The 23,290-nt window shown below is 38.2% G+C and overlaps 2 protein-coding genes across 26 annotated transcripts in view; both read right to left on the bottom strand.

Annotated features, from left to right (window-relative positions):
* LOC103710476 (alpha-1,3-mannosyl-glycoprotein 2-beta-N-acetylglucosaminyltransferase-like) overlaps positions 1-2,577 on the bottom strand; it is a 49,133-nt gene extending 46,556 nt beyond the window's left edge. For 19 of the 25 annotated variants that reach the window (XR_015987829.2, XR_015987830.2, XR_015987828.2 and 16 more), the window contains exon 1: positions 2,102-2,356. Coding sequence is in view for 4 of the 25 variants with exons in the window: in XM_088723224.2 (XP_088579350.2) it covers positions 2,102-2,170 (69 nt within the window). In the remaining 21 variants the exon portion in view is untranslated. Of the gene's footprint in view, positions 1-2,101 lie in introns of all 25 variants that reach the window. The other 6 variants (XM_088723214.2, XM_088723231.2, XM_088723224.2 and 3 more) reach the window with 5 other exon arrangements.
* Positions 2,578-18,027: 15,450 nt separating this feature from the next.
* LOC103723603 (serine carboxypeptidase-like 34) lies at positions 18,028-22,503 on the bottom strand. The gene is made up of 10 exons (XM_039118072.3): positions 22,125-22,503; positions 21,927-22,034; positions 21,660-21,755; positions 21,449-21,541; positions 21,269-21,357; positions 20,864-21,139; positions 20,535-20,674; positions 20,309-20,404; positions 18,435-18,540; positions 18,028-18,363 (listed from the first exon to the last, which is right to left on the bottom strand). Exons 1-10 carry the CDS (start codon positions 22,495-22,497, stop codon positions 18,214-18,216), a joined length of 1,527 nt encoding a protein of 508 aa, XP_038974000.3. The 5' UTR covers positions 22,498-22,503; the 3' UTR covers positions 18,028-18,213.
* Positions 22,504-23,290: the final 787 nt, after the last annotated feature.

Genomic DNA, 23,290 nt, shown 5'->3' with positions numbered 1-23,290 from the left:
TAGGAATAAACACATGCTAGAAATCAATGAACAGACAGGAGAGAAGATTTTTCAACTGCAAAACAAAGACTACATGCATCATCCCTGTCAGCTACCTCAAACACCATTCCAACAGCATTTTTTTCTAAGTGTTGAGCTATTTTTGTAATTTACTTATTATCAATAACAGAAAATCAAAAGTATAAGGAGTGCAAATTTTTCTCAATGACCAAAATCAACAACAATTATTTTAGATATTTTTGATTGGCAATAGGAATCATAATTCTTAACTAACTTATTCAGATCACCAAACAAAATTTTATATTGAATGGGTTGTGAGAGCAAAGAAACACAACTTGCAAAGTTTAGCAACCAGGGATAAAATTTGCAATGTCAACTAAGAAGATAACCTGCAATGGGAGGAGAGGCAATCATTTCTTCCATGTAAGGAGTTTTGTGCTATTAAATCCTTATATTGGAAAAGGTTATACCTAATAATTTCCAAAATTGTTTAATACAAGGATATGTTGAAATAATTTACATGTTCATGGTAGTCGAATCTCTCAATCACCCTTGCCTATGCAGGTGAGCTAGTGTAGCATGAAGTAATATATCCTTGTCTATGATGTAGACTATGGTGTTAAAGCAAAAAGGGCAGCATAGACACATCCTGTGGCTACTTGGTCTAACAGTAGGTTCAACTATTAAAATTTATATTCTTGACAACAAAAGATCAGTTATTGCAAATTTCATCATAAAGAACAAGATGTTTGACTATGGTGGTTGAGTAAATAGCAAAAGATGTTGATAGTGACCGAGGGTGAAAAAAGTAGTCAGTTAACACTTTCTTTAAGTAAATTTATGTAAGATCTTAGTTACAAATCTTACAATGAAATTTCAAGAGGAGAACACACAGAAATAGAACCAACTTTCTATAAAATGAAAACAAGCTCTCTTTTACGGTGATAAGAAGTGGAGGCTCAAGGTTTGTCTGAAACCATTGGAAGTTCATGAGGGTGATAGCCAAGAAGAAAGTGATGGAGACCCTTTGAGAAAATTTTGCACTTTAATTAGGTACCTTATGCTAGAAAGTTTGAAAAGATAGAAGCATTGTTCAAGAGTTTACTCGATTGCTGGTCAAATTGGCAACTTTTTTGAGGTCATGTGGAAAAAACATGCACAACAAACTCTAAAGTGGTGGGAATAAAAGGTCAAGTAAAGGTATTTAGATCCAATACCCTATTTGGCCTTTCTGGAATAGGATAGTTTTGATTCCCTGTGAGAGTTGCAGGATTTATGAGAAGTGGTTTAAGTTATATCTCTTCCATTCTCTTAGACATAAGAGAGTAATAAAGAAGTGTCCTCACAGTTTACTAGCCTACACTAGTTCATCAAAGATGAGAAACAGAAACAGGCAAAAGAAAGAGAGAAAGAAAGAGAGGTGTTGCACATCACCCTTTCTTATGCGATCTTTTTAACTCTATGATATTGCATTGTCAATAGCTTCTCCTGTTTGATTCTCCAGTCCGGTTTTGGAGCAGACACAAGCTACTAGCATCAGATGATACTACGAGAACGGAATATTTGAAGAAGGTGACAACCAGATATAGGATCTGTAGACAAGAAATGGCAGATCACCAAAGGCATAGGAACAGCAAACCACACACAAGGGCGCCACCACATGCCATCAACAATGACAAATCCATAACACTGATGCCAAGTAGCCTAAAAGAAATTGACAATAGCAAACTTGAAAAGGAAGAACAAGGCAATACCTATTTACCCTAACAATGTCTATCTGTATGCATGGATGTTTGTACAAACAACCCGACATAATGAGGTTATACATCCAAAAAGCCTGAAACAAGAAAACCCCGAAGTCGCAAGTATTAATCTTCTTACTCCGATGCAATGACCTCACCCTTTTCTAACTCATCTATCAATCTACCCCAAAATCTTTTTCAACAAAGTTTAAGAGATTTAAATTCAAAATAATTGCAACAATTGCATGAGTAACCGTAAAAGGGTTTTACAAGAAAAGAGCTTCTGATCAACAACCAGAGCTTGCTGAAGGAAATCAAGTATTCCTAAGAGAGGATCGATATGGATTGGAAAAGGGTACCTGGATGAATATAAAGGCGGTGGCTGCGACGATGAGGAGGAGTCGGACGTCGCAGAAATTTCTCGCCATTGTCGCGGGAGAATAGATAGAAGGGAGGAAGGTGGAAGCTTTAATCCTTGAGGAGGTTCGGGTTCGAGGCGCCTCTTTCTGCGATCAGGATTTGATTCCGCGGGCGCGGGGGTCAGTCTTCGGGTCTACCGGAGGACGGGATTCCTTCTTGTCTTGCTTTGCCTTCCTTTGTCTTCCTTGAATCTGATTTACCCAAAGAAAAAAGAAAAAAAAAAATCTTGGAGAGCTTCTTGAAAGCTTCTTGGCGATTGGCTGGAATGCCCCGGAAGTGGAGGGCTCCTTGCAGCTAGGGTCTCGTCTCTTTGGCTTGGACCGGCAACGGCTTGGGTTCCCAAATTTTAGCCTGATTGGATCAAATCTTGGTTGGACTCACTTTGATCTGCCTAACTTGATATCCATGAAATCACAATTTTGGAGTCCCCTTTCAAGATTATATTTGATGCTCTCAACACAGTAACAATATGTGCTGGACCCTACTATGTAGCATGTAGTTTTAGCCACAAAAGCTGACCTGATCACAAACCCAACACCACTTGTCGAACTAGATTGGGAGCTCCTATGTGAAAAAGGTTACTTGAGAAGGTGCATAAAGTGCTAAATCTAAAGTTCGACATTTCCCCTACTATCAAAGTTTCTTTGGGCGTGTTTGCCAGAATTAATGAATTCAAAGGCCTAGATTGATGCCTTTATGAAGGTTACTTGATGACCTTGATTAAGGTTATCAAGAACTCTCCTACAAATGTTCAAAACTGGTGCTCGAAGAGGTAAATGTGAATACAAGATGACCCCTATGTATCGCGTTGCCTCTCATATTTGGAGATTAATGTGCAACAATCTCTCTCTCTCTCTCTCTCTAGTCATTAAATCAATGGTGGAGAATAAATCATGGCAACGAACAAGGATATATTTTAGTAATAACCTATAGAAAAAGGAAATATATTTGGTGCAACAATAGTGCAAGCTAATAGAGTGTCAGGTGTTTGACTGTTAAACTAAGCATACATTTATAATTTTAAATGGAAGACATGGAGCTTTTCCCATGCTTTAAAGTGCAAAGCAAGTGTTGTCACATATGCTCGGCTACACTGGTTGGTTGTCGAAGTCCCTACATCAAGCCCACAGTAGAAGTCCCATCCTTTTTCCAAATTTTATTTTTTGTTCTATTCCATACGTAATTCTTATTTGGACTTGTATGTTTGATTTGCTTCAAATATCAGACAGTGAGGTTTTTAATATGGGTATTTTGTCGATGATTAAGACAATTTAGTCAACTTGGGCTATAGATTGTTTGGCGTGTGCACCATACAAGGGCATCTAGTGATGAGAACTCAAGTCAACGAGTGATTGAGAAACTTTACGAGGAGTTTCTAATGACAACACTAGAAAGGACAAGGAACATAGATAAAAATTTGGAAACATGATCTAATTTTCTTAAAAGCTTAAATACTTAATAGGCCTAGTATTCACATATTTATTTAGCATGCATTCCAAACTCTATGTAAATAAGAAAAATATAATATTTTAGTTATATTATAACTAGAAGGTGACATCATTTACCCTAGCTATGAGAGCGATCTCCTAGTATACTAAAATATTTCTTTATAAAAAAGAAATAAGTTTAGCCACAAAAATTAAATAAAATAATTTTTAATTATTAATAGGATATTTTTGTGAAGATCACATTACATGGTTTGCATGGTGGGGGTATAATAAGATATCATGCATGGAATAAGATAAAGATAAAGTGAAAATAAATGATATTCTTAGTTGAAATAATTTCTCCTAGTATACTAAAGTTCAAAATGCAAATGTTGTTTCATATTTTTAACAATTGTCTAAGATTTATAAGTATAAATTCGCGTTATATCATATTCAAGGATCTGTACTTATGCATATGCATAGTGGTTTTTTCCCTCTTTTCCTTTAACATAGATTAGAGAATCACCAACTAGAATTTTTTGGGTCACAAACTTTAGAAATAACATGTTGAAAAATAAATCCAAAATTTTCTACCATGTGGTGGCATATAACTCGTAGGTTATATCTAATTATACTTGTTTATAAGCATGATATGATTTATTTTATTCAAAAAATTTATTTTAGCTCATAACCGAGTGAGGACTGAATCATAACTTAATCATGCATCATTCTCGTACAAGTACTCAGCACGACATTTTGTAATCATCTTTACTTCAATTTGGGGGATTTCACATATTAATTAGGGATTTTGATATATTAGTTCCTCTTTTCCAACTCAGTCCCAAAACAATCCTTGTCATTCAATTACATGTTCTTTAATCATTGTTATAACATAAAATTCTTAAAAGCAATGAAAGATCCAGAGAGGGCCTTCATAGAAAAAGTTTTGTTCGAATAAGAAAAATAAGATTATAATCAATGCTAAATATAAAAGATTACCAAATTTGGTCATTAATTAGTTAGATACCCTTACGACGTGGGAGGAAATCAATATATAAAAAATTTAGTATTGAATTTTAAAAACTTATTGAAATAAATATTAGAAATAAAATCAACTATCAACGTATAAAAGTTTTGATCACTAAACAAAAGTAAAAAAAATGAAAACTACATGAGGGTTCTAGCTCATTCCCCTCAAACGAAAAGTAAAGTACATGAAGGCTTTAAATAGATAAGCCAAATATCATCTATTGCTGGAAAAAGCCAATATTACACTAAAAGTTTATATATGAGATTAAAGAAAAATAGATAATAATTACAAAGTTTTAGAGTGCTACAGAACCAAATGAACATTTTAATCTAGTATATTTAATGAAACTAAAAGTTATATAAGAAAATATATTAAACTATAAAATACAAAATTAGACCCCCATCCAACTACACTTGAACCCGACTTCTAGAGTAAAATCTATGAATTAGATGTAAATCTGTTTTAAGATCCAACTTCAAATTTCATCCCAACTAATTGGATTTGATCCAAGGAGTTAGACAAACCAAATTTGATATGACAGAAATTAATTAAAAATTTTGAGTCCATCTTGGTCATTGTCTAGATCAAACTTAAAGTAGAGTAAAAAACAAAGTAGATTGGCTAAATGATGCATCACATATAAGTCTGTATGTTAGGTATATAGACTTCCTTTAGAACATAAGTCTCACTCGAGATTTTATTACTTGATCAATTTATAATCCAACTTGACCAAATTTGTTTTCCGATTTAAAATTTTGGACTATGATTGTGTTCTATTTTATTTAACTAAGTTAATTCATAAGTAAGCTAGCAAAACTTGACCAACCTAACCTAGTCTGGCCAACTTTATGTTTGAAGTAAAAATTTTGGACTGAAAAGTTATAGACTTCCTTTACATTTTAAGTTTTATTTGAGCTGTATATAATGATCAAACTAATGCAACCTCACCAAATTTATTCTTGGGTTTAAACTTTGGACTAGGATTGGGCCCTAAATTATTTAATTAGCTCTAATTTGAGCCAAATAACTCATCAACTTAAATTGACTAGACCTGTTGCCCAGCTATGCAGCGCAAAAGGAGAGTGAATTGGGATTTTCAAAAATTTAAAGTGATAATGCAGTGGAATAAATACTTGATGAAAAAATAATAATTTCAGCAATAAACTTGTAAGTAAATATGCAAAAAATTAATGCAAGTAAATCAAGCAACACAAACATACAAAATTTATAGTGGTTTAGTGCCAATTCTGTACCTCTGTCTACTCTCCAAGATATCCCTCTTGAAAATTTCTAATATAATCTTTCAGAAATTATAGTCTGATTGTTTTACACAGGCTCACAAACCCAGTTGATTTTCATAAGTAATCAACCAAAATCTACACCAATTGTTATACTAAAGCTCACAATCAACCCAGTTGATTTTTATAAGTAATTATAACCAAAACCTACACCGAGCCCATCCCAGGCTCAACACTATTTAACTCAAAGTTTGGATGAACTTTTATCCAAATTTCAAACTTTGAAACTTGTTACAATAGAAAATAAAAAAAAAATTAATGCAGGCACCATAAAGTACAACTCATAAACAATAAATATAAAGTAACAAATGGAGCTTGGCTCTGTTGGTTGGCTTTGATTGATCTTGATTGCACTTCACCAACTCTTAGTTGTAGAAGATGTGATCATTCAGCTCACTATGAGTGCTCTTGAATGATTTTATCTATGTCACTTTTTTCTTTTTGCTTTCTTTTTTTTGCTCTAGTAGATTTTTCTTTGTACTGCTTGAGCCCTCCTTTTTCTTTGGCGTCCTGATATATTTATACCATTTGAAAGAGGTTGGTGATAAGTGCTAAATAATGCATAAATTAATATCTTATTCATAGCACTTATCATTATTTTAATTCATATATTTTATAAATTCAACTAAAAAATTGTATTACCTTCATGATTGCATTTTAATAAATTATCCAAGGTAATTCAAGTTTGATTTGATTATTTATTGATTAAGCTTAATGCATGCAGGTCGAGTCGAGCTCAATTAGGTAAAGCCTAAATGGACACTGCAGCATCCTCCAGAATCGACTCCAAGAACTCTTCTCCAAAACCCAGTGCTTAATGACTCTTCACACATTCACCTAAATTTCTTCCCACTCATTCCAATTCTCCTGTTTAACATTAAAAATAATATAATCCCTTCGATCATTTGTCTCATAGATCTCAAAGCATACCAACATATTTGCACAAATCCTAAAGCTCCATTCACTCCTCAACTAAAATCCCACGCTCCAACCATTTCCCCAACTCCCGTATTCTCTTTCCTCCCTCGTCACTCCGTTTCTTCCGCACATCCCACACGGCCGTCCACGCCCAAGGAACAGAACCGGATTCCCAGCTTACGTCGTCCCCCTGGCTTAATCCATCTTCCTAACCTCCCAACTCCACAACACTGCCAGTTCATTTCCTCTTACAAATCCAACCAAACTCCAAGCCGAGATTTTCTCAGCTTCCCTCGCGCCTGTGCCCATAGTCTTCTTCCAGATCGATCTCACATTCGAGCTTATCCTCCCTCCCGTTTGCGGATCAAGCCAGCCTTCATCTCCTCCGCGGATCCGATCTTTATCCCAACCGTGAACACCATCCCCTGTTTTCCAGCCATGCCGAGCATCACGGAAGAAGCTCACGCGTGAATGATCCACATCGTCCGCAGTCCAAGGATTTCCTCCCAGTCGGATGAGCATCCAAACTTCTTCCCCTCTGCGTGAAACAGCATGATCCTATCACCTCCTAGATTTCCCCAGCCGCATCTCAACCGGATGAGCTTCATCCTTGCGAGCTTCACGGCAACCACACGTCCTCTGTTTCGGAATAACCACCAGCCGAATCCCATGATCTTTGCTCATCTTCATTTCCCATGCTTCCGATTCTTCCACGGATCAACCCCATCCGGATTTACATCCCAGTTCATCTTCCCATCGTATCTTCCTCCCAGCATCCTTATCTTCTCCACATCCCAACATCCTTCCGGATTCATCCCAACAAACCAATCCTTCACGGATTCTTCCCGAATGTCCCACGATGAATCCAACGTATCCCCGGATCCCAGCATTCGGATTGATCCCAGCTCACGGTTCAAAGCAACCGTATCAGATTTCCTCTTCCGAATCCATCAGCATCCTGAGCATCTCCTCTCAACCGGATCCCCAACTTCTTCCCAGCAGAAGGATTCTTCAGCAGATTTCTTCCCAACTGCCAGCCAAACTTCATCTCTTTGCCGATGGATTATCACCTACTTCATACGATCCAGATCCCCTGTTTCACGCAGCCGTGAATAGCATCCCAGTAAATTTCGGAATCACAGCTGCTTCATTCCCATTATCCATGGGATGAGCTTCGAATCCCCACAGGATCCCACATTCCAAACCAATTCCAACGCGTCTAAACTAGGAACCAGTTACCCAACCTTGCATCCTTATCCCTTTTCTTCCGTGATTCATCTGCATCTTCCCTTTGCGATCAACCTCTCAGCCGTTCCAAGCTCCTAAGTCATCCTTATCCACGGATTCATCCCAGCATCCCTTGCATTTTGCTCCACGTCCTTGTCACCCCCCTGCAGCCGAAGATCAAGCAACAGACTTCCGGATCAACTACCAGCTCACCTTCCTCTGCTTCGGAATCAAATCCCAACAGCATACCAACTTCCGGATCGTCTCCAAATCATCTACGCAGGCGTCAGCCGTTCATCCACCCTTATCTCTTCATTCGAGAAAGCTATAAAAGGGGAAGCTCCACCGAGAGGGAAGGCAAGCTTTGGGGGTCCGGTTCCAGGATCTCTTCGAAACAGGGGAGAAGCCAAGTTCTCACGGGAGACAGAGAAGAGAGGAGAGAGCCGACGGGAGGAAGGAGCCAATCATTATGAAGTCCCCCTGCAGTGCAGCTGTTCAATTCTCCATGCAGGGCTGATCTCCTCTCTAGGGCTGGATGCAGCCCTAACACAGGGACATGGGTTTTATATTTTATTTTATGTTCTTGGAGTTGTATGAACTTATTGTTTTTAATGAATATCTTCTTTTGAATCATATTTAATTTCTGTGATTTTAAGTATGATGTTCGTACAACTGTTCTTCATGATCACTAGGTAAATATAAGATAGTCCATGCTTAGGGAAGATGCGATGTGCTACCACCTTAGATTAGGGTAGACATTTCATGCCAACCGAAGATGGATTATGCCCAAATTACTTTTGTGAATTTTTATTTAAATGCTTATTAGGCTTGTAGCCAATTTGCATGTTTATCCAAGAATAAATTAAAATATAAATAACCCTTGTTCCGATGTTAGTGGTGAATTTCTTGCCCTAGGTTCTCCTAAACTGATATCCCTTTAATTGCATTTTCTTTTATTAAATTGTTTAGTTTAATAGTCTTCACAAATTCATCATTTTAAATATTTTTTTATTTTAAGAAAAACAACTATACCCCAATCCCTGTGGATCGATACCCGTAATCACTATCCTACTAGATACGTGCTATTGCGTGGTCTTTAAAGTTGACTATCAATTTTTGGCGCCGTTGCCGGGGATTGGTAGCATAGTTGTTTTTCTTTTTATTAATTTTTTTTTTTAAAAAAAAAAAATTTCAAAAAAAAAATAAAATAAAAATAGTTTCTATTTTTTACTTTCCTTATCTCCTTCTTCTTTCTTACTAATTCTTGATTTTTATTTTGGTGTTATTTGATCAGAAATCAAAGAAAAATCTGGAGCGATCAAAAAGGGAACTATTGGCAAAGGAATGCTGTAAAGGTTTGCTTTAAAAATTGCTGGAAAAATTCCTCTTGGTAACATCTGAACCTTTCTTATTTAAATTTCCTTGTGTGGTGATTGTTTGATTTTAAATTCAGCAAAAGTGTGAATGCATGCTTGATACACATACACCAATTAATTTGCACATAGTAAGGGCAATCACCCCAACAAGATAAGAACTGGATTTCATCACCGGATTCTTGCCCAAATTAGGTGAACCAATTCTCACATAGCTTTCACCTTAATTAAAATCAATTAGACGTTGGCCCCTAGGGACATTCGAGCTCAATAGGACGAAGATCACCGAAAGTTGCACCAATTTCGCTCTGTGGCTCAGTTGATGTCTAGGCAAGCTTTGTCCCTCTAAGGGAGACAGTTCATCTGTTCGAGGCAAGTGGTTTTTAAGTGGAACCTTTGCAACGCATCGTGACCCCCCCCACTTACCTGGGAGCTTACCTGGTCAGCTCAGTCATTAGACCGGATTGGAGGCTTAGGTGCCCTCTTCAAACCAGTTAGGAGCTGTCTAGTGGTTTTAGGGTGAACTTAAGGAATTGATGTGTTTTTCTTTTTAGTGCATGCTTGACTGTATTTGACTAATCAGAGGAGTCTTAGTGTATGTTAGGGTGTCGTTCCAAATCTCCCGAATTAGTACCTTTTGACCCTGAATTAGAGCGTTCTATTAGGACCCTTCGAGCCGAAATCCGTACCTATAGAACCATAGGATCTGCTCCACTTATAGAGATGGCTGAAGAGCAACCCAAACTGTTAAAGGAGTACTTCACTCCTTCCATTTATACCTCTCCATCTTGTATTCGACTACCTGATACCACTGCTGCTGCACATTTTGAAATTAAGTCTAGTGTCATCCAAATGCTTCCCTCTTTTTATGGACTTAACAATGAAGACCCATATAAACACTTGGATGAGTTCCTTGAGATCTGCACTACTGTCAAAATTCAGAACTTCACTGATGATGCTCTGAAACTTAGGCTGTTTCCTTTTTCCCTTAAGGATAGAGCTAAGCAGTGGCTCCATTCATTAGAAGCCAATTCTATTCTCTCTTGGGCTCAAATGCAACATGAATTTCTAAAGAAATATTTTCCCATAGGAAGAACAAACCAATTTAGGCGTGCTATCACGAGCTTCTCCCAATCTGATGGGGAAGAATTTCATGAAACTTGGGAAAAATTTAGAGATTTACTCCGAAAATGCCCGCATCATCAAATACCCAAATGGCAATTAGTGCAATGCTTTTATGACGGACTATCCGAACGAAATCATCAAATGGTTGATGCTTCTTGTGGGGGTACTTTCATGCTTAAAAGTGAACATGAGGCATGGCAATTGTTTGAGAACCTTAATGAAAATTCCCTCCACCATGCCTCCTCCGCTCGTCAAGCACCCCCGAGTTCTCAAAGAAAAGGGACCATATATGAAGTTAGCCAGTCCATAGGTCTATCTGAGAAAGTAGATGCATTATCCCACAAATTGGACCAACTAATGTCTAAAGAACAGCTTCCAAACTTTCATCAAGCACAAGTATGTACTCTCTGTTCTAGTCCATCTCACACTGTCTTTGAGTGTCCTTCGGCAGCACAATTCCCCGAATTTGTGCAAGAACAAGTAAATGCTGCCCAAACACAATCCCGACCGGGTAATGATCCGTATTCTAACACTTATAACCCGGGGTGGCGCAACCATCCAAATTTCTCCTGGAAGCAGCAGACTCCCAATACTTCCCAACCTTATTCCCAAAACTTTCAACCATTCCAGAATGTTAATCCCTACCGTCCTTCGACTCAATTTCAACACACTCCTCCTCCACCCCAAAGAAACACAGCCTTTGAGGAGAAAGTGTTGACCTCCCTTCAAGGTTTGAAAACCATTACACAATTGGTGCACTCTCACACGCAATCTATCGCCAAGCTAGAATCCCAAATGGGGCAACTAGCTAATGCACTGAACAAGCAAGAGGAAGGAAAGCTTCCAAGCCAACCGGTGAGTAATCCTAGGGGACAATACATGGCTCAAGAAAATCAACCAAATACAATTCATCATGAACAAGCCAATGCTTTGACTACCCTAAGGAGTGGACGTGTAGTAGACAATATGATTGGGGAGGGAAACAATAAGGAAGGTAAAGAGGAGGAGAGAAATGTATCACATGAAAATCCAAAACCTTCCTCTTCCTCAGTTAGTCCACCTTCGGCCAAAACTCACATCCCAAAGGCTCCATTTCTTGAAGCTCTTAATGCACCCTTTGGCAAGAAAGGAACTTCACTAGAGGAGATGATGGAGGTTTTCAAACAAGTCAAAATCAACCTTCCGCTTCTTGATGCTATTAGACAAGTTCCATCTTATGCCAAATTTCTCAAAGATCTTTGTACCCAAAAGCGAAAATCTAGGACACATGTACCTAAAAAGGTCTTCCTAACTGAGCAAGTGAGTTCTATTCTCCAACACAACACCTCTCCGAAATTCAAAGATCCTGGTGCTCCCACCATCTCCTGTGTCTTAGGAAATAATTTTATTGATCGAGCACTCTTAGATCTAGGGGCAAGTGTCAACATTTTACCTTACTCAGTTTATGAGAAACTTGGGTTAGGTGAGTTAAAACCAACCTCGGTATCCCTTCAATTGGCTGATCGATCTGTAAAAACACCACGTGGGATAATTGAAGATGTTCTTGTCAAGGTAGACAAATTCTATTTTTCAGTAGATTTTATCGTTCTTGATATGGAACATGAGCCTAATCCTAAGAAACAAATCCCCGTGATCCTTGGGCGTCCCTTTTTAGCTACAGCCAATGCGAGTATAAATTGTAGAACTGGGGTGATGAATATATCCTTTGGAAATATGAAGGTCAAGTTAAATATATTTCGTGCCTCTGATCAACCTGCAAAGGAAGTTGAGTGCTTCCTAATAGATAAAATGGACGATCTTTTAAAAGAAGCCCTTCCCTATATTTTGGTAGATGAACCTCTGAAAACATGCTTGACCCATTTTGACGTTACTATAGAAAAGACCATAGAAGCAGTCAATTTTCTGCCCAACAATCAGTTTCCCATGAATTTTCTTCCTTGGAGAACTCCGCATGAACCCGGTATGATTTGATAAGGATGCACTGCGTCTGGCTGAAGACGTTAAACTTAGCGCTTGTTGGGAGGCAACCCAATTCTCGTAGGTTAATTTTTGCATATTTTCTTTTCGCATTTTTTTATTTTCTTAACAGGATCCCTTATATTACTGATGCAACTACGGTAAAATGCTTCTATCCTCCATATGCATCATATTTTCGTCCAAAATAAAAAAAATATAAAACAATAAAAATAATAATATAATATTCAAAAAAAAATTTCATCAAAAAATAAAAACATTGAGGACAATGTCTGATCTAGGTTGGGGGGTATTGTATTCGAATTTTTTTTTTTTTTTGAAGAAATTTTTCGCATTTTCGCATTGTTAAATAAGTATGTTGATTCAAAAAAAAAAAAAAAAACCCTAATTTCTATGCTTTAGTGCTGAAATGATAAACATACAAAGTATATAAAATCTAAAAAGCCCAATAACTAGTCAGGAGTAAGTCAATTTGAGTTCTTTTTATTAAAAATTCTTTTAGCGAGTTGTAAGATAATTTTTACTTTGGAATTTCACAACACACATGGCCTGCACTTCTAAGGATTAGGTTCAACATTATGTTACTAAGTCTAGTAGCAACCTTGAGTCCTGATGAATCATTCCTATCTAATTCACTATTATCCCGTATTTATTATTAAAAAAAAAAGTGAATTTAGTCAGGTACATCGAAAAGGGCTACCTATCGTCAAAGGTCAGCGGGCTTGTAATGAGGAACCCGAGCATAGGTCTGTAGGGGAGTCTTGATGCCCAACACCTTATGCCATCTGGCGTGGGAGTGTTGACTGAATGCTCGCTACATGGAGGAATCATTACAAGAGTAAAAGTGCATAATTTATTTATAAATACACAATCAAAAAAAAAATCAAAATCAAAAAATGAAAAAATTGAAAAAAAAGAAAGAGAAAATAATATTGACCTTGAAAAAGACGATAGTGTGAAAGCCATCGTTGTAAAAATTCGAGTAAACTGGAATATTACAGATAAAGCCCATGAGGTATTAAAGTAAACATCCACAACTCTCGAAATCCTGCAAGATAGAATGATTTTGAATCAGTGATTAGGTCTTATCTGACCAATTCTTGGAAACTACTAGCTTTAGCAGTATTTTGGGGATCTAAAGCCTTAGCTTGTGTATGGTCCAGATACACCGAGCACCCAAGTATAAAGAAGTCTTACAACTCCCTAACGGAAGCTTAATAACCTCAACTTAAGTTGCATTTTGACCTAGGATTTGGGCTGACTTAGTAATTAAAACTTTGTGTGCTTTTGAAATTCTTGGCATTAATGCATTTGAAAATAGATTTTATAAAACAATAAACTCTTTGAGTAGAGACAACAGTTTGTGGGTATCTGAGCCGGAAACCCTCACGAGACAAAACTCGTCCACTAGGGCCACCTGGGGGTTTAAAGCCTTATTGCATACGGTAAATGCAATCGCGATTCCTGCGAAAGTGAGTTAGTTTTTATTTTGCTTGAGGACTAGCAAAATGTAGGTTGGGGGGTGTGATAAGTGCTAAATAATGCATAAATTAATATCTTATTCATAGCACTTATCATTATTTTAATTCATATATTTTATAAATTCAACTAAAAAATTGTATTACCTTCATGATTGCATTTTAATAAATTATCCAAGGTAATTCAAGTTTGATTTGATTATTTATTGATTAAGCTTAATGCATGCAGGTCGAGTCGAGCTCAATTAGGTAAAGCCTAAATGGACACTGCAGCATCCTCCAGAATCGACTCCAAGAACTCTTCTCCAAAACCCAGTGCTTAATGACTCTTCACACATTCACCTAAATTTCTTCCCACTCATTCCAATTCTCCTGTTTAACATTAAAAATAATATAATCCCTTCGATCATTTGTCTCATAGATCTCAAAGCATACCAACATATTTGCACAAATCCTAAAGCTCCATTCACTCCTCAACTAAAATCCCACGCTCCAACCATTTCCCCAACTCCCGTATTCTCTTTCCTCCCTCGTCACTCCGTTTCTTCCGCACATCCCACACGGCCGTCCACGCCCAAGGAACAGAACCGGATTCCCAGCTTACGTCGTCCCCCTGGCTTAATCCATCTTCCTAACCTCCCAACTCCACAACACTGCCAGTTCATTTCCTCTTACAAATCCAACCAAACTCCAAGCCGAGATTTTCTCAGCTTCCCTCGCGCCTGTGCCCATAGTCTTCTTCCAGATCGATCTCACATTCGAGCTTATCCTCCCTCCCGTTTGCGGATCAAGCCAGCCTTCATCTCCTCCGCGGATCCGATCTTTATCCCAACCGTGAACACCATCCCCTGTTTTCCAGCCATGCCGAGCATCACGGAAGAAGCTCACGCGTGAATGATCCACATCGTCCGCAGTCCAAGGATTTCCTCCCAGTCGGATGAGCATCCAAACTTCTTCCCCTCTGCGTGAAACAGCATGATCCTATCACCTCCTAGATTTCCCCAGCCGCATCTCAACCGGATGAGCTTCATCCTTGCGAGCTTCACGGCAACCACACGTCCTCTGTTTCGGAATAACCACCAGCCGAATCCCATGATCTTTGCTCATCTTCATTTCCCATGCTTCCGATTCTTCCACGGATCAACCCCATCCGGATTTACATCCCAGTTCATCTTCCCATCGTATCTTCCTCCCAGCATCCTTATCTTCTCCACATCCCAACATCCTTCCGGATTCATCCCAACAAACCAATCCTTCACGGATTCTTCCCGAATGTCCCACGATGAATCCAACGTATCCCCGGATCCCAGCATTCGGATTGATCCCAGCTCACGGTTCAAAGCAACCGTATCAGATTTCCTCTTCCGAATCCATCAGCATCCTGAGCATCTCCTCTCAACCGGATCCCCAACTTCTTCCCAGCAGAAGGATTCTTCAGCAGATTTCTTCCCAACTGCCAGCCAAACTTCATCTCTTTGCCGATGGATTATCACCTACTTCATACGATCCAGATCCCCTGTTTCACGCAGCCGTGAATAGCATCCCAGTAAATTTCGGAATCACAGCTGCTTCATTCCCATTATCCATGGGATGAGCTTCGAATCCCCACAGGATCCCACATTCCAAACCAATTCCAACGCGTCTAAACTAGGAACCAGTTACCCAACCTTGCATCCTTATCCCTTTTCTTCCGTGATTCATCTGCATCTTCCCTTTGCGATCAACCTCTCAGCCGTTCCAAGCTCCTAAGTCATCCTTATCCACGGATTCATCCCAGCATCCCTTGCATTTTGCTCCACGTCCTTGTCACCCCCCTGCAGCCGAAGATCAAGCAACAGACTTCCGGATCAACTACCAGCTCACCTTCCTCTGCTTCGGAATCAAATCCCAACAGCATACCAACTTCCGGATCGTCTCCAAATCATCTACGCAGGCGTCAGCCGTTCATCCACCCTTATCTCTTCATTCGAGAAAGCTATAAAAGGGGAAGCTCCACCGAGAGGGAAGGCAAGCTTTGGGGGTCCGGTTCCAGGATCTCTTCGAAACAGGGGAGAAGCCAAGTTCTCACGGGAGACAGAGAAGAGAGGAGAGAGCCGACGGGAGGAAGGAGCCAATCATTATGAAGTCCCCCTGCAGTGCAGCTGTTCAATTCTCCATGCAGGGCTGATCTCCTCTCTAGGGCTGGATGCAGCCCTAACACAGGGACATGGGTTTTATATTTTATTTTATGTTCTTGGAGTTGTATGAACTTATTATTTTTAATGAATATCTTCTTTTGAATCATATTTAATTTCTGTGATTTTAAGTATGATGTTCGTACAACTGTTCTTCATGATCACTAGGTAAATATAAAATAGTCCATGCTTAGGGAAGATGCGATGTGCTACCACCTTAGATTAGGGTAGACATTTCATGCCAACCGAAGATGGATTATGCCCAAATTACTTTTGTGAATTTTTATTTAAATGCTTATTAGGCTTGTAGCCAATTTGCATGTTTATCCAAGAATAAATTAAAATATAAATAACCCTTGTTCCGATGTTAGTGGTGAATTCCTTGCCCTAGGTTCTCCTAAACTGATATCCCTTTAATTGCATTTTCTTTTATTAAATTGTTTAGTTTAATAGTCTTCACAAATTCATCATTTTAAATATTTTTTTATTTTAAGAAAAACAACTATACCCCAATCCCTGTGGATCGATACCCGTAATCATTATCCTACTAGATACGTGCTATTGCGTGGTCTTTAAAGTTGACTATCAGTTGGAACACACTCCTTGCCGTTAGATAGGTTAAAAAGGCCGTTATGAAATAAAAATAACCGTTCTAACCTACAGAAAAACTAGTCATTACTGTTTTCAGAGGTCGATAAGAGTCGACTCGTGGTCTTTAGAAGTCATCTCGAACTTGTTGTTGCTTTTGCTGTGCTTTATATTTTTATTGTGAATATTTGGAGTTAATTCTCTCAATTTAGGGGTCGACTTGTCTAGTGACAGGGGTCGACTCATTGTTTTTAGAGTTCAACTCTTCGGTCGACTCGTTGTTTTTAGAGTTCAACTCTTTAATGGATTTAGTTTTACTACTCTATGTCTTTCTACTGTGGCCATTTAGGGGTCGACTTACTTGCTTCTAGGGTCGACTCTTGTTTGGCTAGAGTCAACTCGAGCTTTTTATAGGTCAACTTTGCCAATGTGATGAGGTTTTCAGCTCTTTGTCTTTTCTCTGTAGCCTTTTAGTGGTTAACTCATTTGTTTGTGGGATTGACTCTTGTTAGACTGGAGTCAGCTCATGCTCTTCATGTGTTGATTGGCCAAAGCGATGAATTCTATAGCTTTCTGTATGTCTTCTAAGACTGATCTAGGTTTAACTCGTGATTTGCCGGAGTCGGCTTGTGAAAGCGTATTAGATAGTAACAGTGTGCCAGGTTCGACTCGTTGTAAACTTAGGGTCAACTCTTGAAGTAGTTTAGAGCAAAATTCTTTGTGCTTGCATATGATCTTCTAAGGATTGCTTCAAGACCTTTTTGGAGTTATTTTTTTTCATATAGAGCTTTAGATAGATGATTTCATTATAGAGTTACTGAAGGCTTTCTGAAATCAATCAAACTCAAGGCAATAAATTAGTCATCTTTTTACTCAATTATTTTGTATCATAAAAATTAACCTTTTAGGGTCATCAGGACCAAATTTGAATTTGAGCATAAGATTTTGGACTAAAAAATATAAAAGCATATAAAAAAAACAAAATGACAAAGAAGAAGCTCCAAATCCGATAATTATCTTACTTGATTTGGACTCGACTTTCAGAGCAAGAGGTATGAGTTTGATATGGGTCTAAATTAGGATCCCACATCAAACTAGATCAACTGTAGATCTTATCTGATTCAATTAAAACCAATTGGTTTTAGAAAGGCCAAATTTGATGTGATGAAAATTAGCTTAAGTGTCCAAGTTTATGCCGGTCACAGTGTAGATGAAACCCAAAAGTAGAGCAAAAACAATCTAAATCTTAGGCATTTTATAAAATATAGATTACTTTTACAATTTAAACATCACTTTAGGTAATACAACACAATCAACCTAATTATCAAAAATGACATATATCTCTTGCCTTGAATCCAAGGTGAAAAATAATTGTTATATAGGTACAGCTAACAAACTATAACATAAAGTGAGCAAATCGAATTTTTTAATTCCATTGTTTAAAAAGGAATGGGAGGTAACTTTTTGTTAGATAGAAAGTGTTTGATGAGTTGTAAGGATTGTTCAGGAGCAGTTGTAGGCACTTGATGCCCCGCACCCCTAACTGTAATAAAGGTCAGTCCATCATAGGTTATAGTCCATCCACCAACCTACAAAAAGATCAGATATGTTGCTTTAGAACTAATCACTTAAAATAATAATGTGAATATCGGTTAACTACCTGCTTATGGTTGAACCAAGGTGACCAATCCTCAATTATTTCCAATCCCAGTTTGTTTAATGAATACCTCGTTGAGGTTATAGGAATCCTACCATCCGTGTCACCACTGTTCAAATAGGAAGTTTGTCAGGTAATTATATTGAAGTAACAAATTTCATCAAAATTTAGATGACTAGATAGTTAAGTGCATGTAAAAAAACTGTACATTTTAATGATTTTAGAAATCAAGAGCATGAAATAGAATGATTTGCGAAATGTATGTTAGTAATTGACATTCAATAATGGTAAAGGTGATAAAAAAAATGATTGAAAAATAAATTGCCTAATGGAAGCTAAGTAACGATACTTATAAACCTAGACAAGTGAGATTTGATTTATGGTAAGCCTAAGCCAAGTGTTTGATATTTCTTTGTTTTTTTGTCTAAACAAGATTATATCAAGAACTAGGATTTACATTTCCTTACATTTACTTTTGATGAACTAGCTATTGAGTTTTATCAGGACTAATGGTGTAAAAGCTTGGAAAAGAGAAATTGTGGCCAAATATAATGAAAATGTTGTATAAGGGGTTAGAATTTACTTGAATCGAGATTTGTTATATGAACCAAAATGCTTGGACTATGATATGATTTTTTTTTCTTATAAAGTTTGGGTTAATTAAGCTTTTCTTTCATCATATCTTTAATTAGTTTATTGTTGCGGAAAGGCCCTTTTGAAACTATTAATAACCCCCAAGTACTTCACTTTTGCATTAAGAAATCAATCGTGAATTATTTGGAGGTCCTCTTCAAGCGCTTCTTTTTGTGCAATTTTGATTTCTTGCAAACCCCATGATATTGAAATAAATAGCCAATAGAGAATAACATAAAATTGCCTTTAGGTTACAATTGAGCAATCATCATGAGTTGTTGATGTTGACTATGAAGAATCATGCTTTGGACTAAAAAATCAAGGTTGTTGACCCTCGTAATCTTCTAGTTGTCCTTAAGACTATCACACCTGTATACTCGAGCCTAATTTGGACCTAAATAATTGGGTTAGGATTTGGGTCCTCAGGACTATCACACCTTAGGACTATCCTAAAGATAGGTTTAGGATTTGGGTCCTGGTCTATTAAAAACTGCTTGATTTATTTGGACTAGTATCTGGACTTGGACCCATCTTGTACCTGATCCAGTATTGGTTCTTGGTTCAAGCTAGGTGTTACATGTATCTAAGCTGGCTCGATGACAGCAGTCATCCTTATCTTTATTTTTCAATTTATTTAGGATTCCCACCCTTTCCATCAAGTCAATAGCATTAGACATACGTATATAAGAAGTGTAAAAGTAGAATGAATTAAGTACAAATTAATGAAAACTAGTTTAGACCATATAGACATATATAGACCTTGGTAAGACGATGGGCTTAGATTTGTTGTAGATGATCAATTAAAAGAATATATACTTAGGAAACTTGTGTGAAATCATAGAAAAGGCTTGCGTGCATGCATAAGAATGTGTTGCATAAGGATGGAACTCTTGTTGGCTAATCACATATCTAACTCTGATGATTGTGATATGGTTTGTACTCCCATAACATAGTCACAATACAAACTCTAATAATTAGGATTTGGTTGTTTGTTATGGTATAGATGTGTGGGATCCAGTAGAATGAATGGGTAAATATCATATTAAATTGCAATTCTGGAGCAATTGACTGCTCCCTGCTCCCCCAAATCATTGATCATTCTATAAGTGTTCCCGATGTCTGATTTGCTCATGTTTCTTTCCAAGATAATCGTCCTAAAAAAGATGCTAAGATGTAATTTAAACAATCTGAAGTAAATTACACAGTGGACATGGATTATTTGTGCTAAATGCTTAATATCTCACCTGAAAACCCATATGAGAACTCCGCCATCAATAAGTTTTTGGATGGTTGGAAGGATCGATCTTTCGTATTTATTCCACGCCCTATTGACAGAGCGACTGAGATAGACCATGGAAAAAGGAAAGATAAGATAATTATACATAAGGATGAGGAGCAATATATCATGTTCAAGAACTAATAGATCATTAAATATTGCATACTTTATGTATATTTGGCATTCAAAATTACCTGCAGAGAGACCAAGGACGTGTCAATTTTGTGACATTGGCATGCAAAGCTTCTTGAACATCTTGACGGTTGAAGTACTCTGTTGCATAGGTTTGTAAGCATGGATCATAACCAGCTGGTATCTTCAGCATCAAGTCCTCCTACCATTAGAAAAAAAGAGATAAGAAAAATAGGTAGGAGCTACTAGCTAGTTTGGAAGGAGAAGTATTAATTGCATTTTTATGAGGAACTTGAAGGCAATCTTTATTTGGAGAATAAGCATCCCCATGTTATGTTGAACTAAGAAAAGCTACATGAAAACTTCGGAGCAAGTTTGGGGAAAATCTTACAAATTTTGAGAAAGAGGCGAGGTTTTCTTCAGAAGCAGTAAAGTTCGGGTATCCACTTTCACAGCGTGGTGTGTATAAGCTATACATGTCAATGATGTCATACACTGCATAATATTGTGAGAAGGCATCGTTGCATTCTTGAGAGAATGTGGCAGCACTAAAATTGCAACTCGTTACGATGTTTCGATAAACTCTATCGGAGATGACTGCATGATCCCATGCATAATCTACCATTCCCCTGAGATCCGTCTCGAAATCTAGAAGGGCATTCCCAATCTGCAATTGCACTAGTCATGGCCACGGACTTGAATTGTAATCTACTATTAATTTTAGCAATCGACTATTTTGAATTGTATCATAAACATAGGAATACAAGCTTGCAGAAAAACAATATCTTATGCATACCATGAAGCCCTTGAGATTTATGTAATCCTCTTCTGGAGTTTCTTTGTTCTTGTCGAATATCACTTTTGCAAGTTGGGGTACATAATGCCCTTTTAGAAGAAAAGTTTATAAATAACTAATTAAGAAAAAGATAGATCAGAGAGTAGAAGCTAAAACAAAGCATCTTTCTTTCTTCAGTACCTGCATAACTCTCTCCGGCTATGTAAAACGCATTCAGTTTGTATTGTGGGAATTTCTGAAACCAATTTACCAGGAATGTGTAGGAACTAAATGCTAGAAGAAGACCAAAATAATATTTTTAGTTCACGTACATATATATGGTGTGCATGGAATTAAATGGACGAAGGTAAACAATTTCCTCAAGGTTGAAGTGGAGTTTCTCAATGCCTACCAGTGGCATTATCACCTTGGACATCAAGATCTGAGGTCGTGTTGGAGTATGAGAACCCAACTCCTGCTGGAGTCTCCAAGAATAACAAATTGGCAGCTGCATGACCATCAAAAAAATATTAGCTTTTCATTCCAAATGGAGGTTGGTATACACCTCTAAATAGTCCTATATAACCTCTAAGAGAGATGTCCAAAGTCCAACATATGTTATTTAAATAATGTGGAACTATTTTTGTGTGAAGTATGAGAAACTTGGTCATGATCTTGCCTTTGTTCCAGGCATGCTTGTTGAGTTCGAGCTCAGGTGCACCTTTTCTCACAAGAAATGGCCCCAGTTCCTGTGCTTCTCCAAAAGCTACTGAAGAGCAACCAGGCCCTGCAACACCCAAAAGTTGCTAACTATTACAACCACACCATTCTTCAAGTACCTAATGATCAAGCAAAGAGCTTGCTAATACTGCCATACCTCCATTGAGCCATAGGAGGAGTGGTTTCTTGGCTGGCTTGTGAGTGGCCTCGAAGAACCAATAGAAGAGAGCCTTTCCAAGTCTCTCATCGACAGTGATGTACCCAGCGTAATGTCGAAATTTGACTGGAGGCTGTCCAGGGAGATGGACGACGCGGTCCAGCTCTTGAAGGGCCGCAGCCTTCGGATCGAGCCCTCTCAGGTAGGAGGGAGCAGAAGCTAAAGCAAACGAGACGAGCAGGAGAGAGCAAAGGAAGAGGAAGAGAGGAAGAGCTTTAGACTCCATGGAGGTGTATGGAGTATGGACTGATAGGTGGGCATGTAGCTTCTCTCCATCATATAGTTGGAGACTTCGGCTGGGCGACAAGCACATGAAGTCCAGGGTAGGTTATAAGAATTTCCGGAAGAAGGAGTCTTTATGTCCTTAAGATTTATACGCAAACAATATTAAATTGATATTTGGCTTTGAGTCTTTGGACATCATTGAGACATTGGCTTATTCCAGAAGAAATTAACCCAAAAGTCATATGCTTCATTATGGGATATATAGTGTTTGCAGTGAAGGTCATTGGAGAGCTGGTGGCCAGCCTCGACCCTTCCGTTTTGACCGCCAAGAGCAACGGCCAAGCCAAGAGTTCAGAGTCTTGTTGAGGCCGCGACGGCTTAATATATGTAGTCAGGCAAAGTAAACGCCTCGCAAGACTTTGACCACGGATGGCATGTCGGCAGCATGAGTCCTTTTTTTTTTTCTTTTTCTTTTTTTTTTCTTTTTTTTGGGTAAAAAACGGCAATCATATAGCTCTTACGTGAGTACAACCTACCAAGTCAGAAGCAATAAAATGATACAATAAAGAAAGAATCTCAGCAACAATAATCCAAATAACCTCTCCAGAGTGCCGAGAAACATATGAGGCAATTCAGTCTGCAGCTTTGCTCGTCTTTTGATACACATGTATTGCCTGAAAAGAACCCATCCCCCGGACCAGTCGGCGAGTCTCCCGAATCAATGGGTGGCCATCCCCGCATCGACCTACTCTTCGTATCCAATCAATAACCGTAGAGGAGTCTCCCATGAGGTATATCCTATCTGCATCAAGTACCCTCCTCGCATAGGTGATGCCCTCCCACATTGTCCGGAGCTCCGCCTCAACGACAGTCAACCCGGG

Source organism: Phoenix dactylifera, chromosome 6, assembly GCF_051530095.1.
Source record: "Phoenix dactylifera cultivar Ajwa chromosome 6, Ajwa_hap1_PhDact_Kaust_v1.1, whole genome shotgun sequence".
NCBI lineage: Eukaryota > Viridiplantae > Streptophyta > Magnoliopsida > Arecales > Arecaceae > Phoenix > Phoenix dactylifera.
Note: the sequence above shows the minus strand (reverse complement) of the source record. Positions and strands in the feature narration are given on the sequence as shown.

Bases quoted from the DNA above. Each gene is read 5' to 3' on its own strand.
- LOC103723603 (XM_039118072.3), bottom strand. From the start codon at position 22,497: ATGTGCTTGTCGCCCAGCCGAAGTCTCCAACTATATGATGGAGAGAAG. The intron at 21,140-21,268 runs GTATGCATAAGA...GTGCAATTGCAG, and splicing joins TAAATCTCAAGGGCTTCATG to ATTGGGAATGCCCTTCTAGA. The intron at 18,541-20,308 runs GTGAGATATTAA...CTATTTGAACAG, and splicing joins GTTCTCATATGGGTTTTCAG to TGGTGACACGGATGGTAGGA.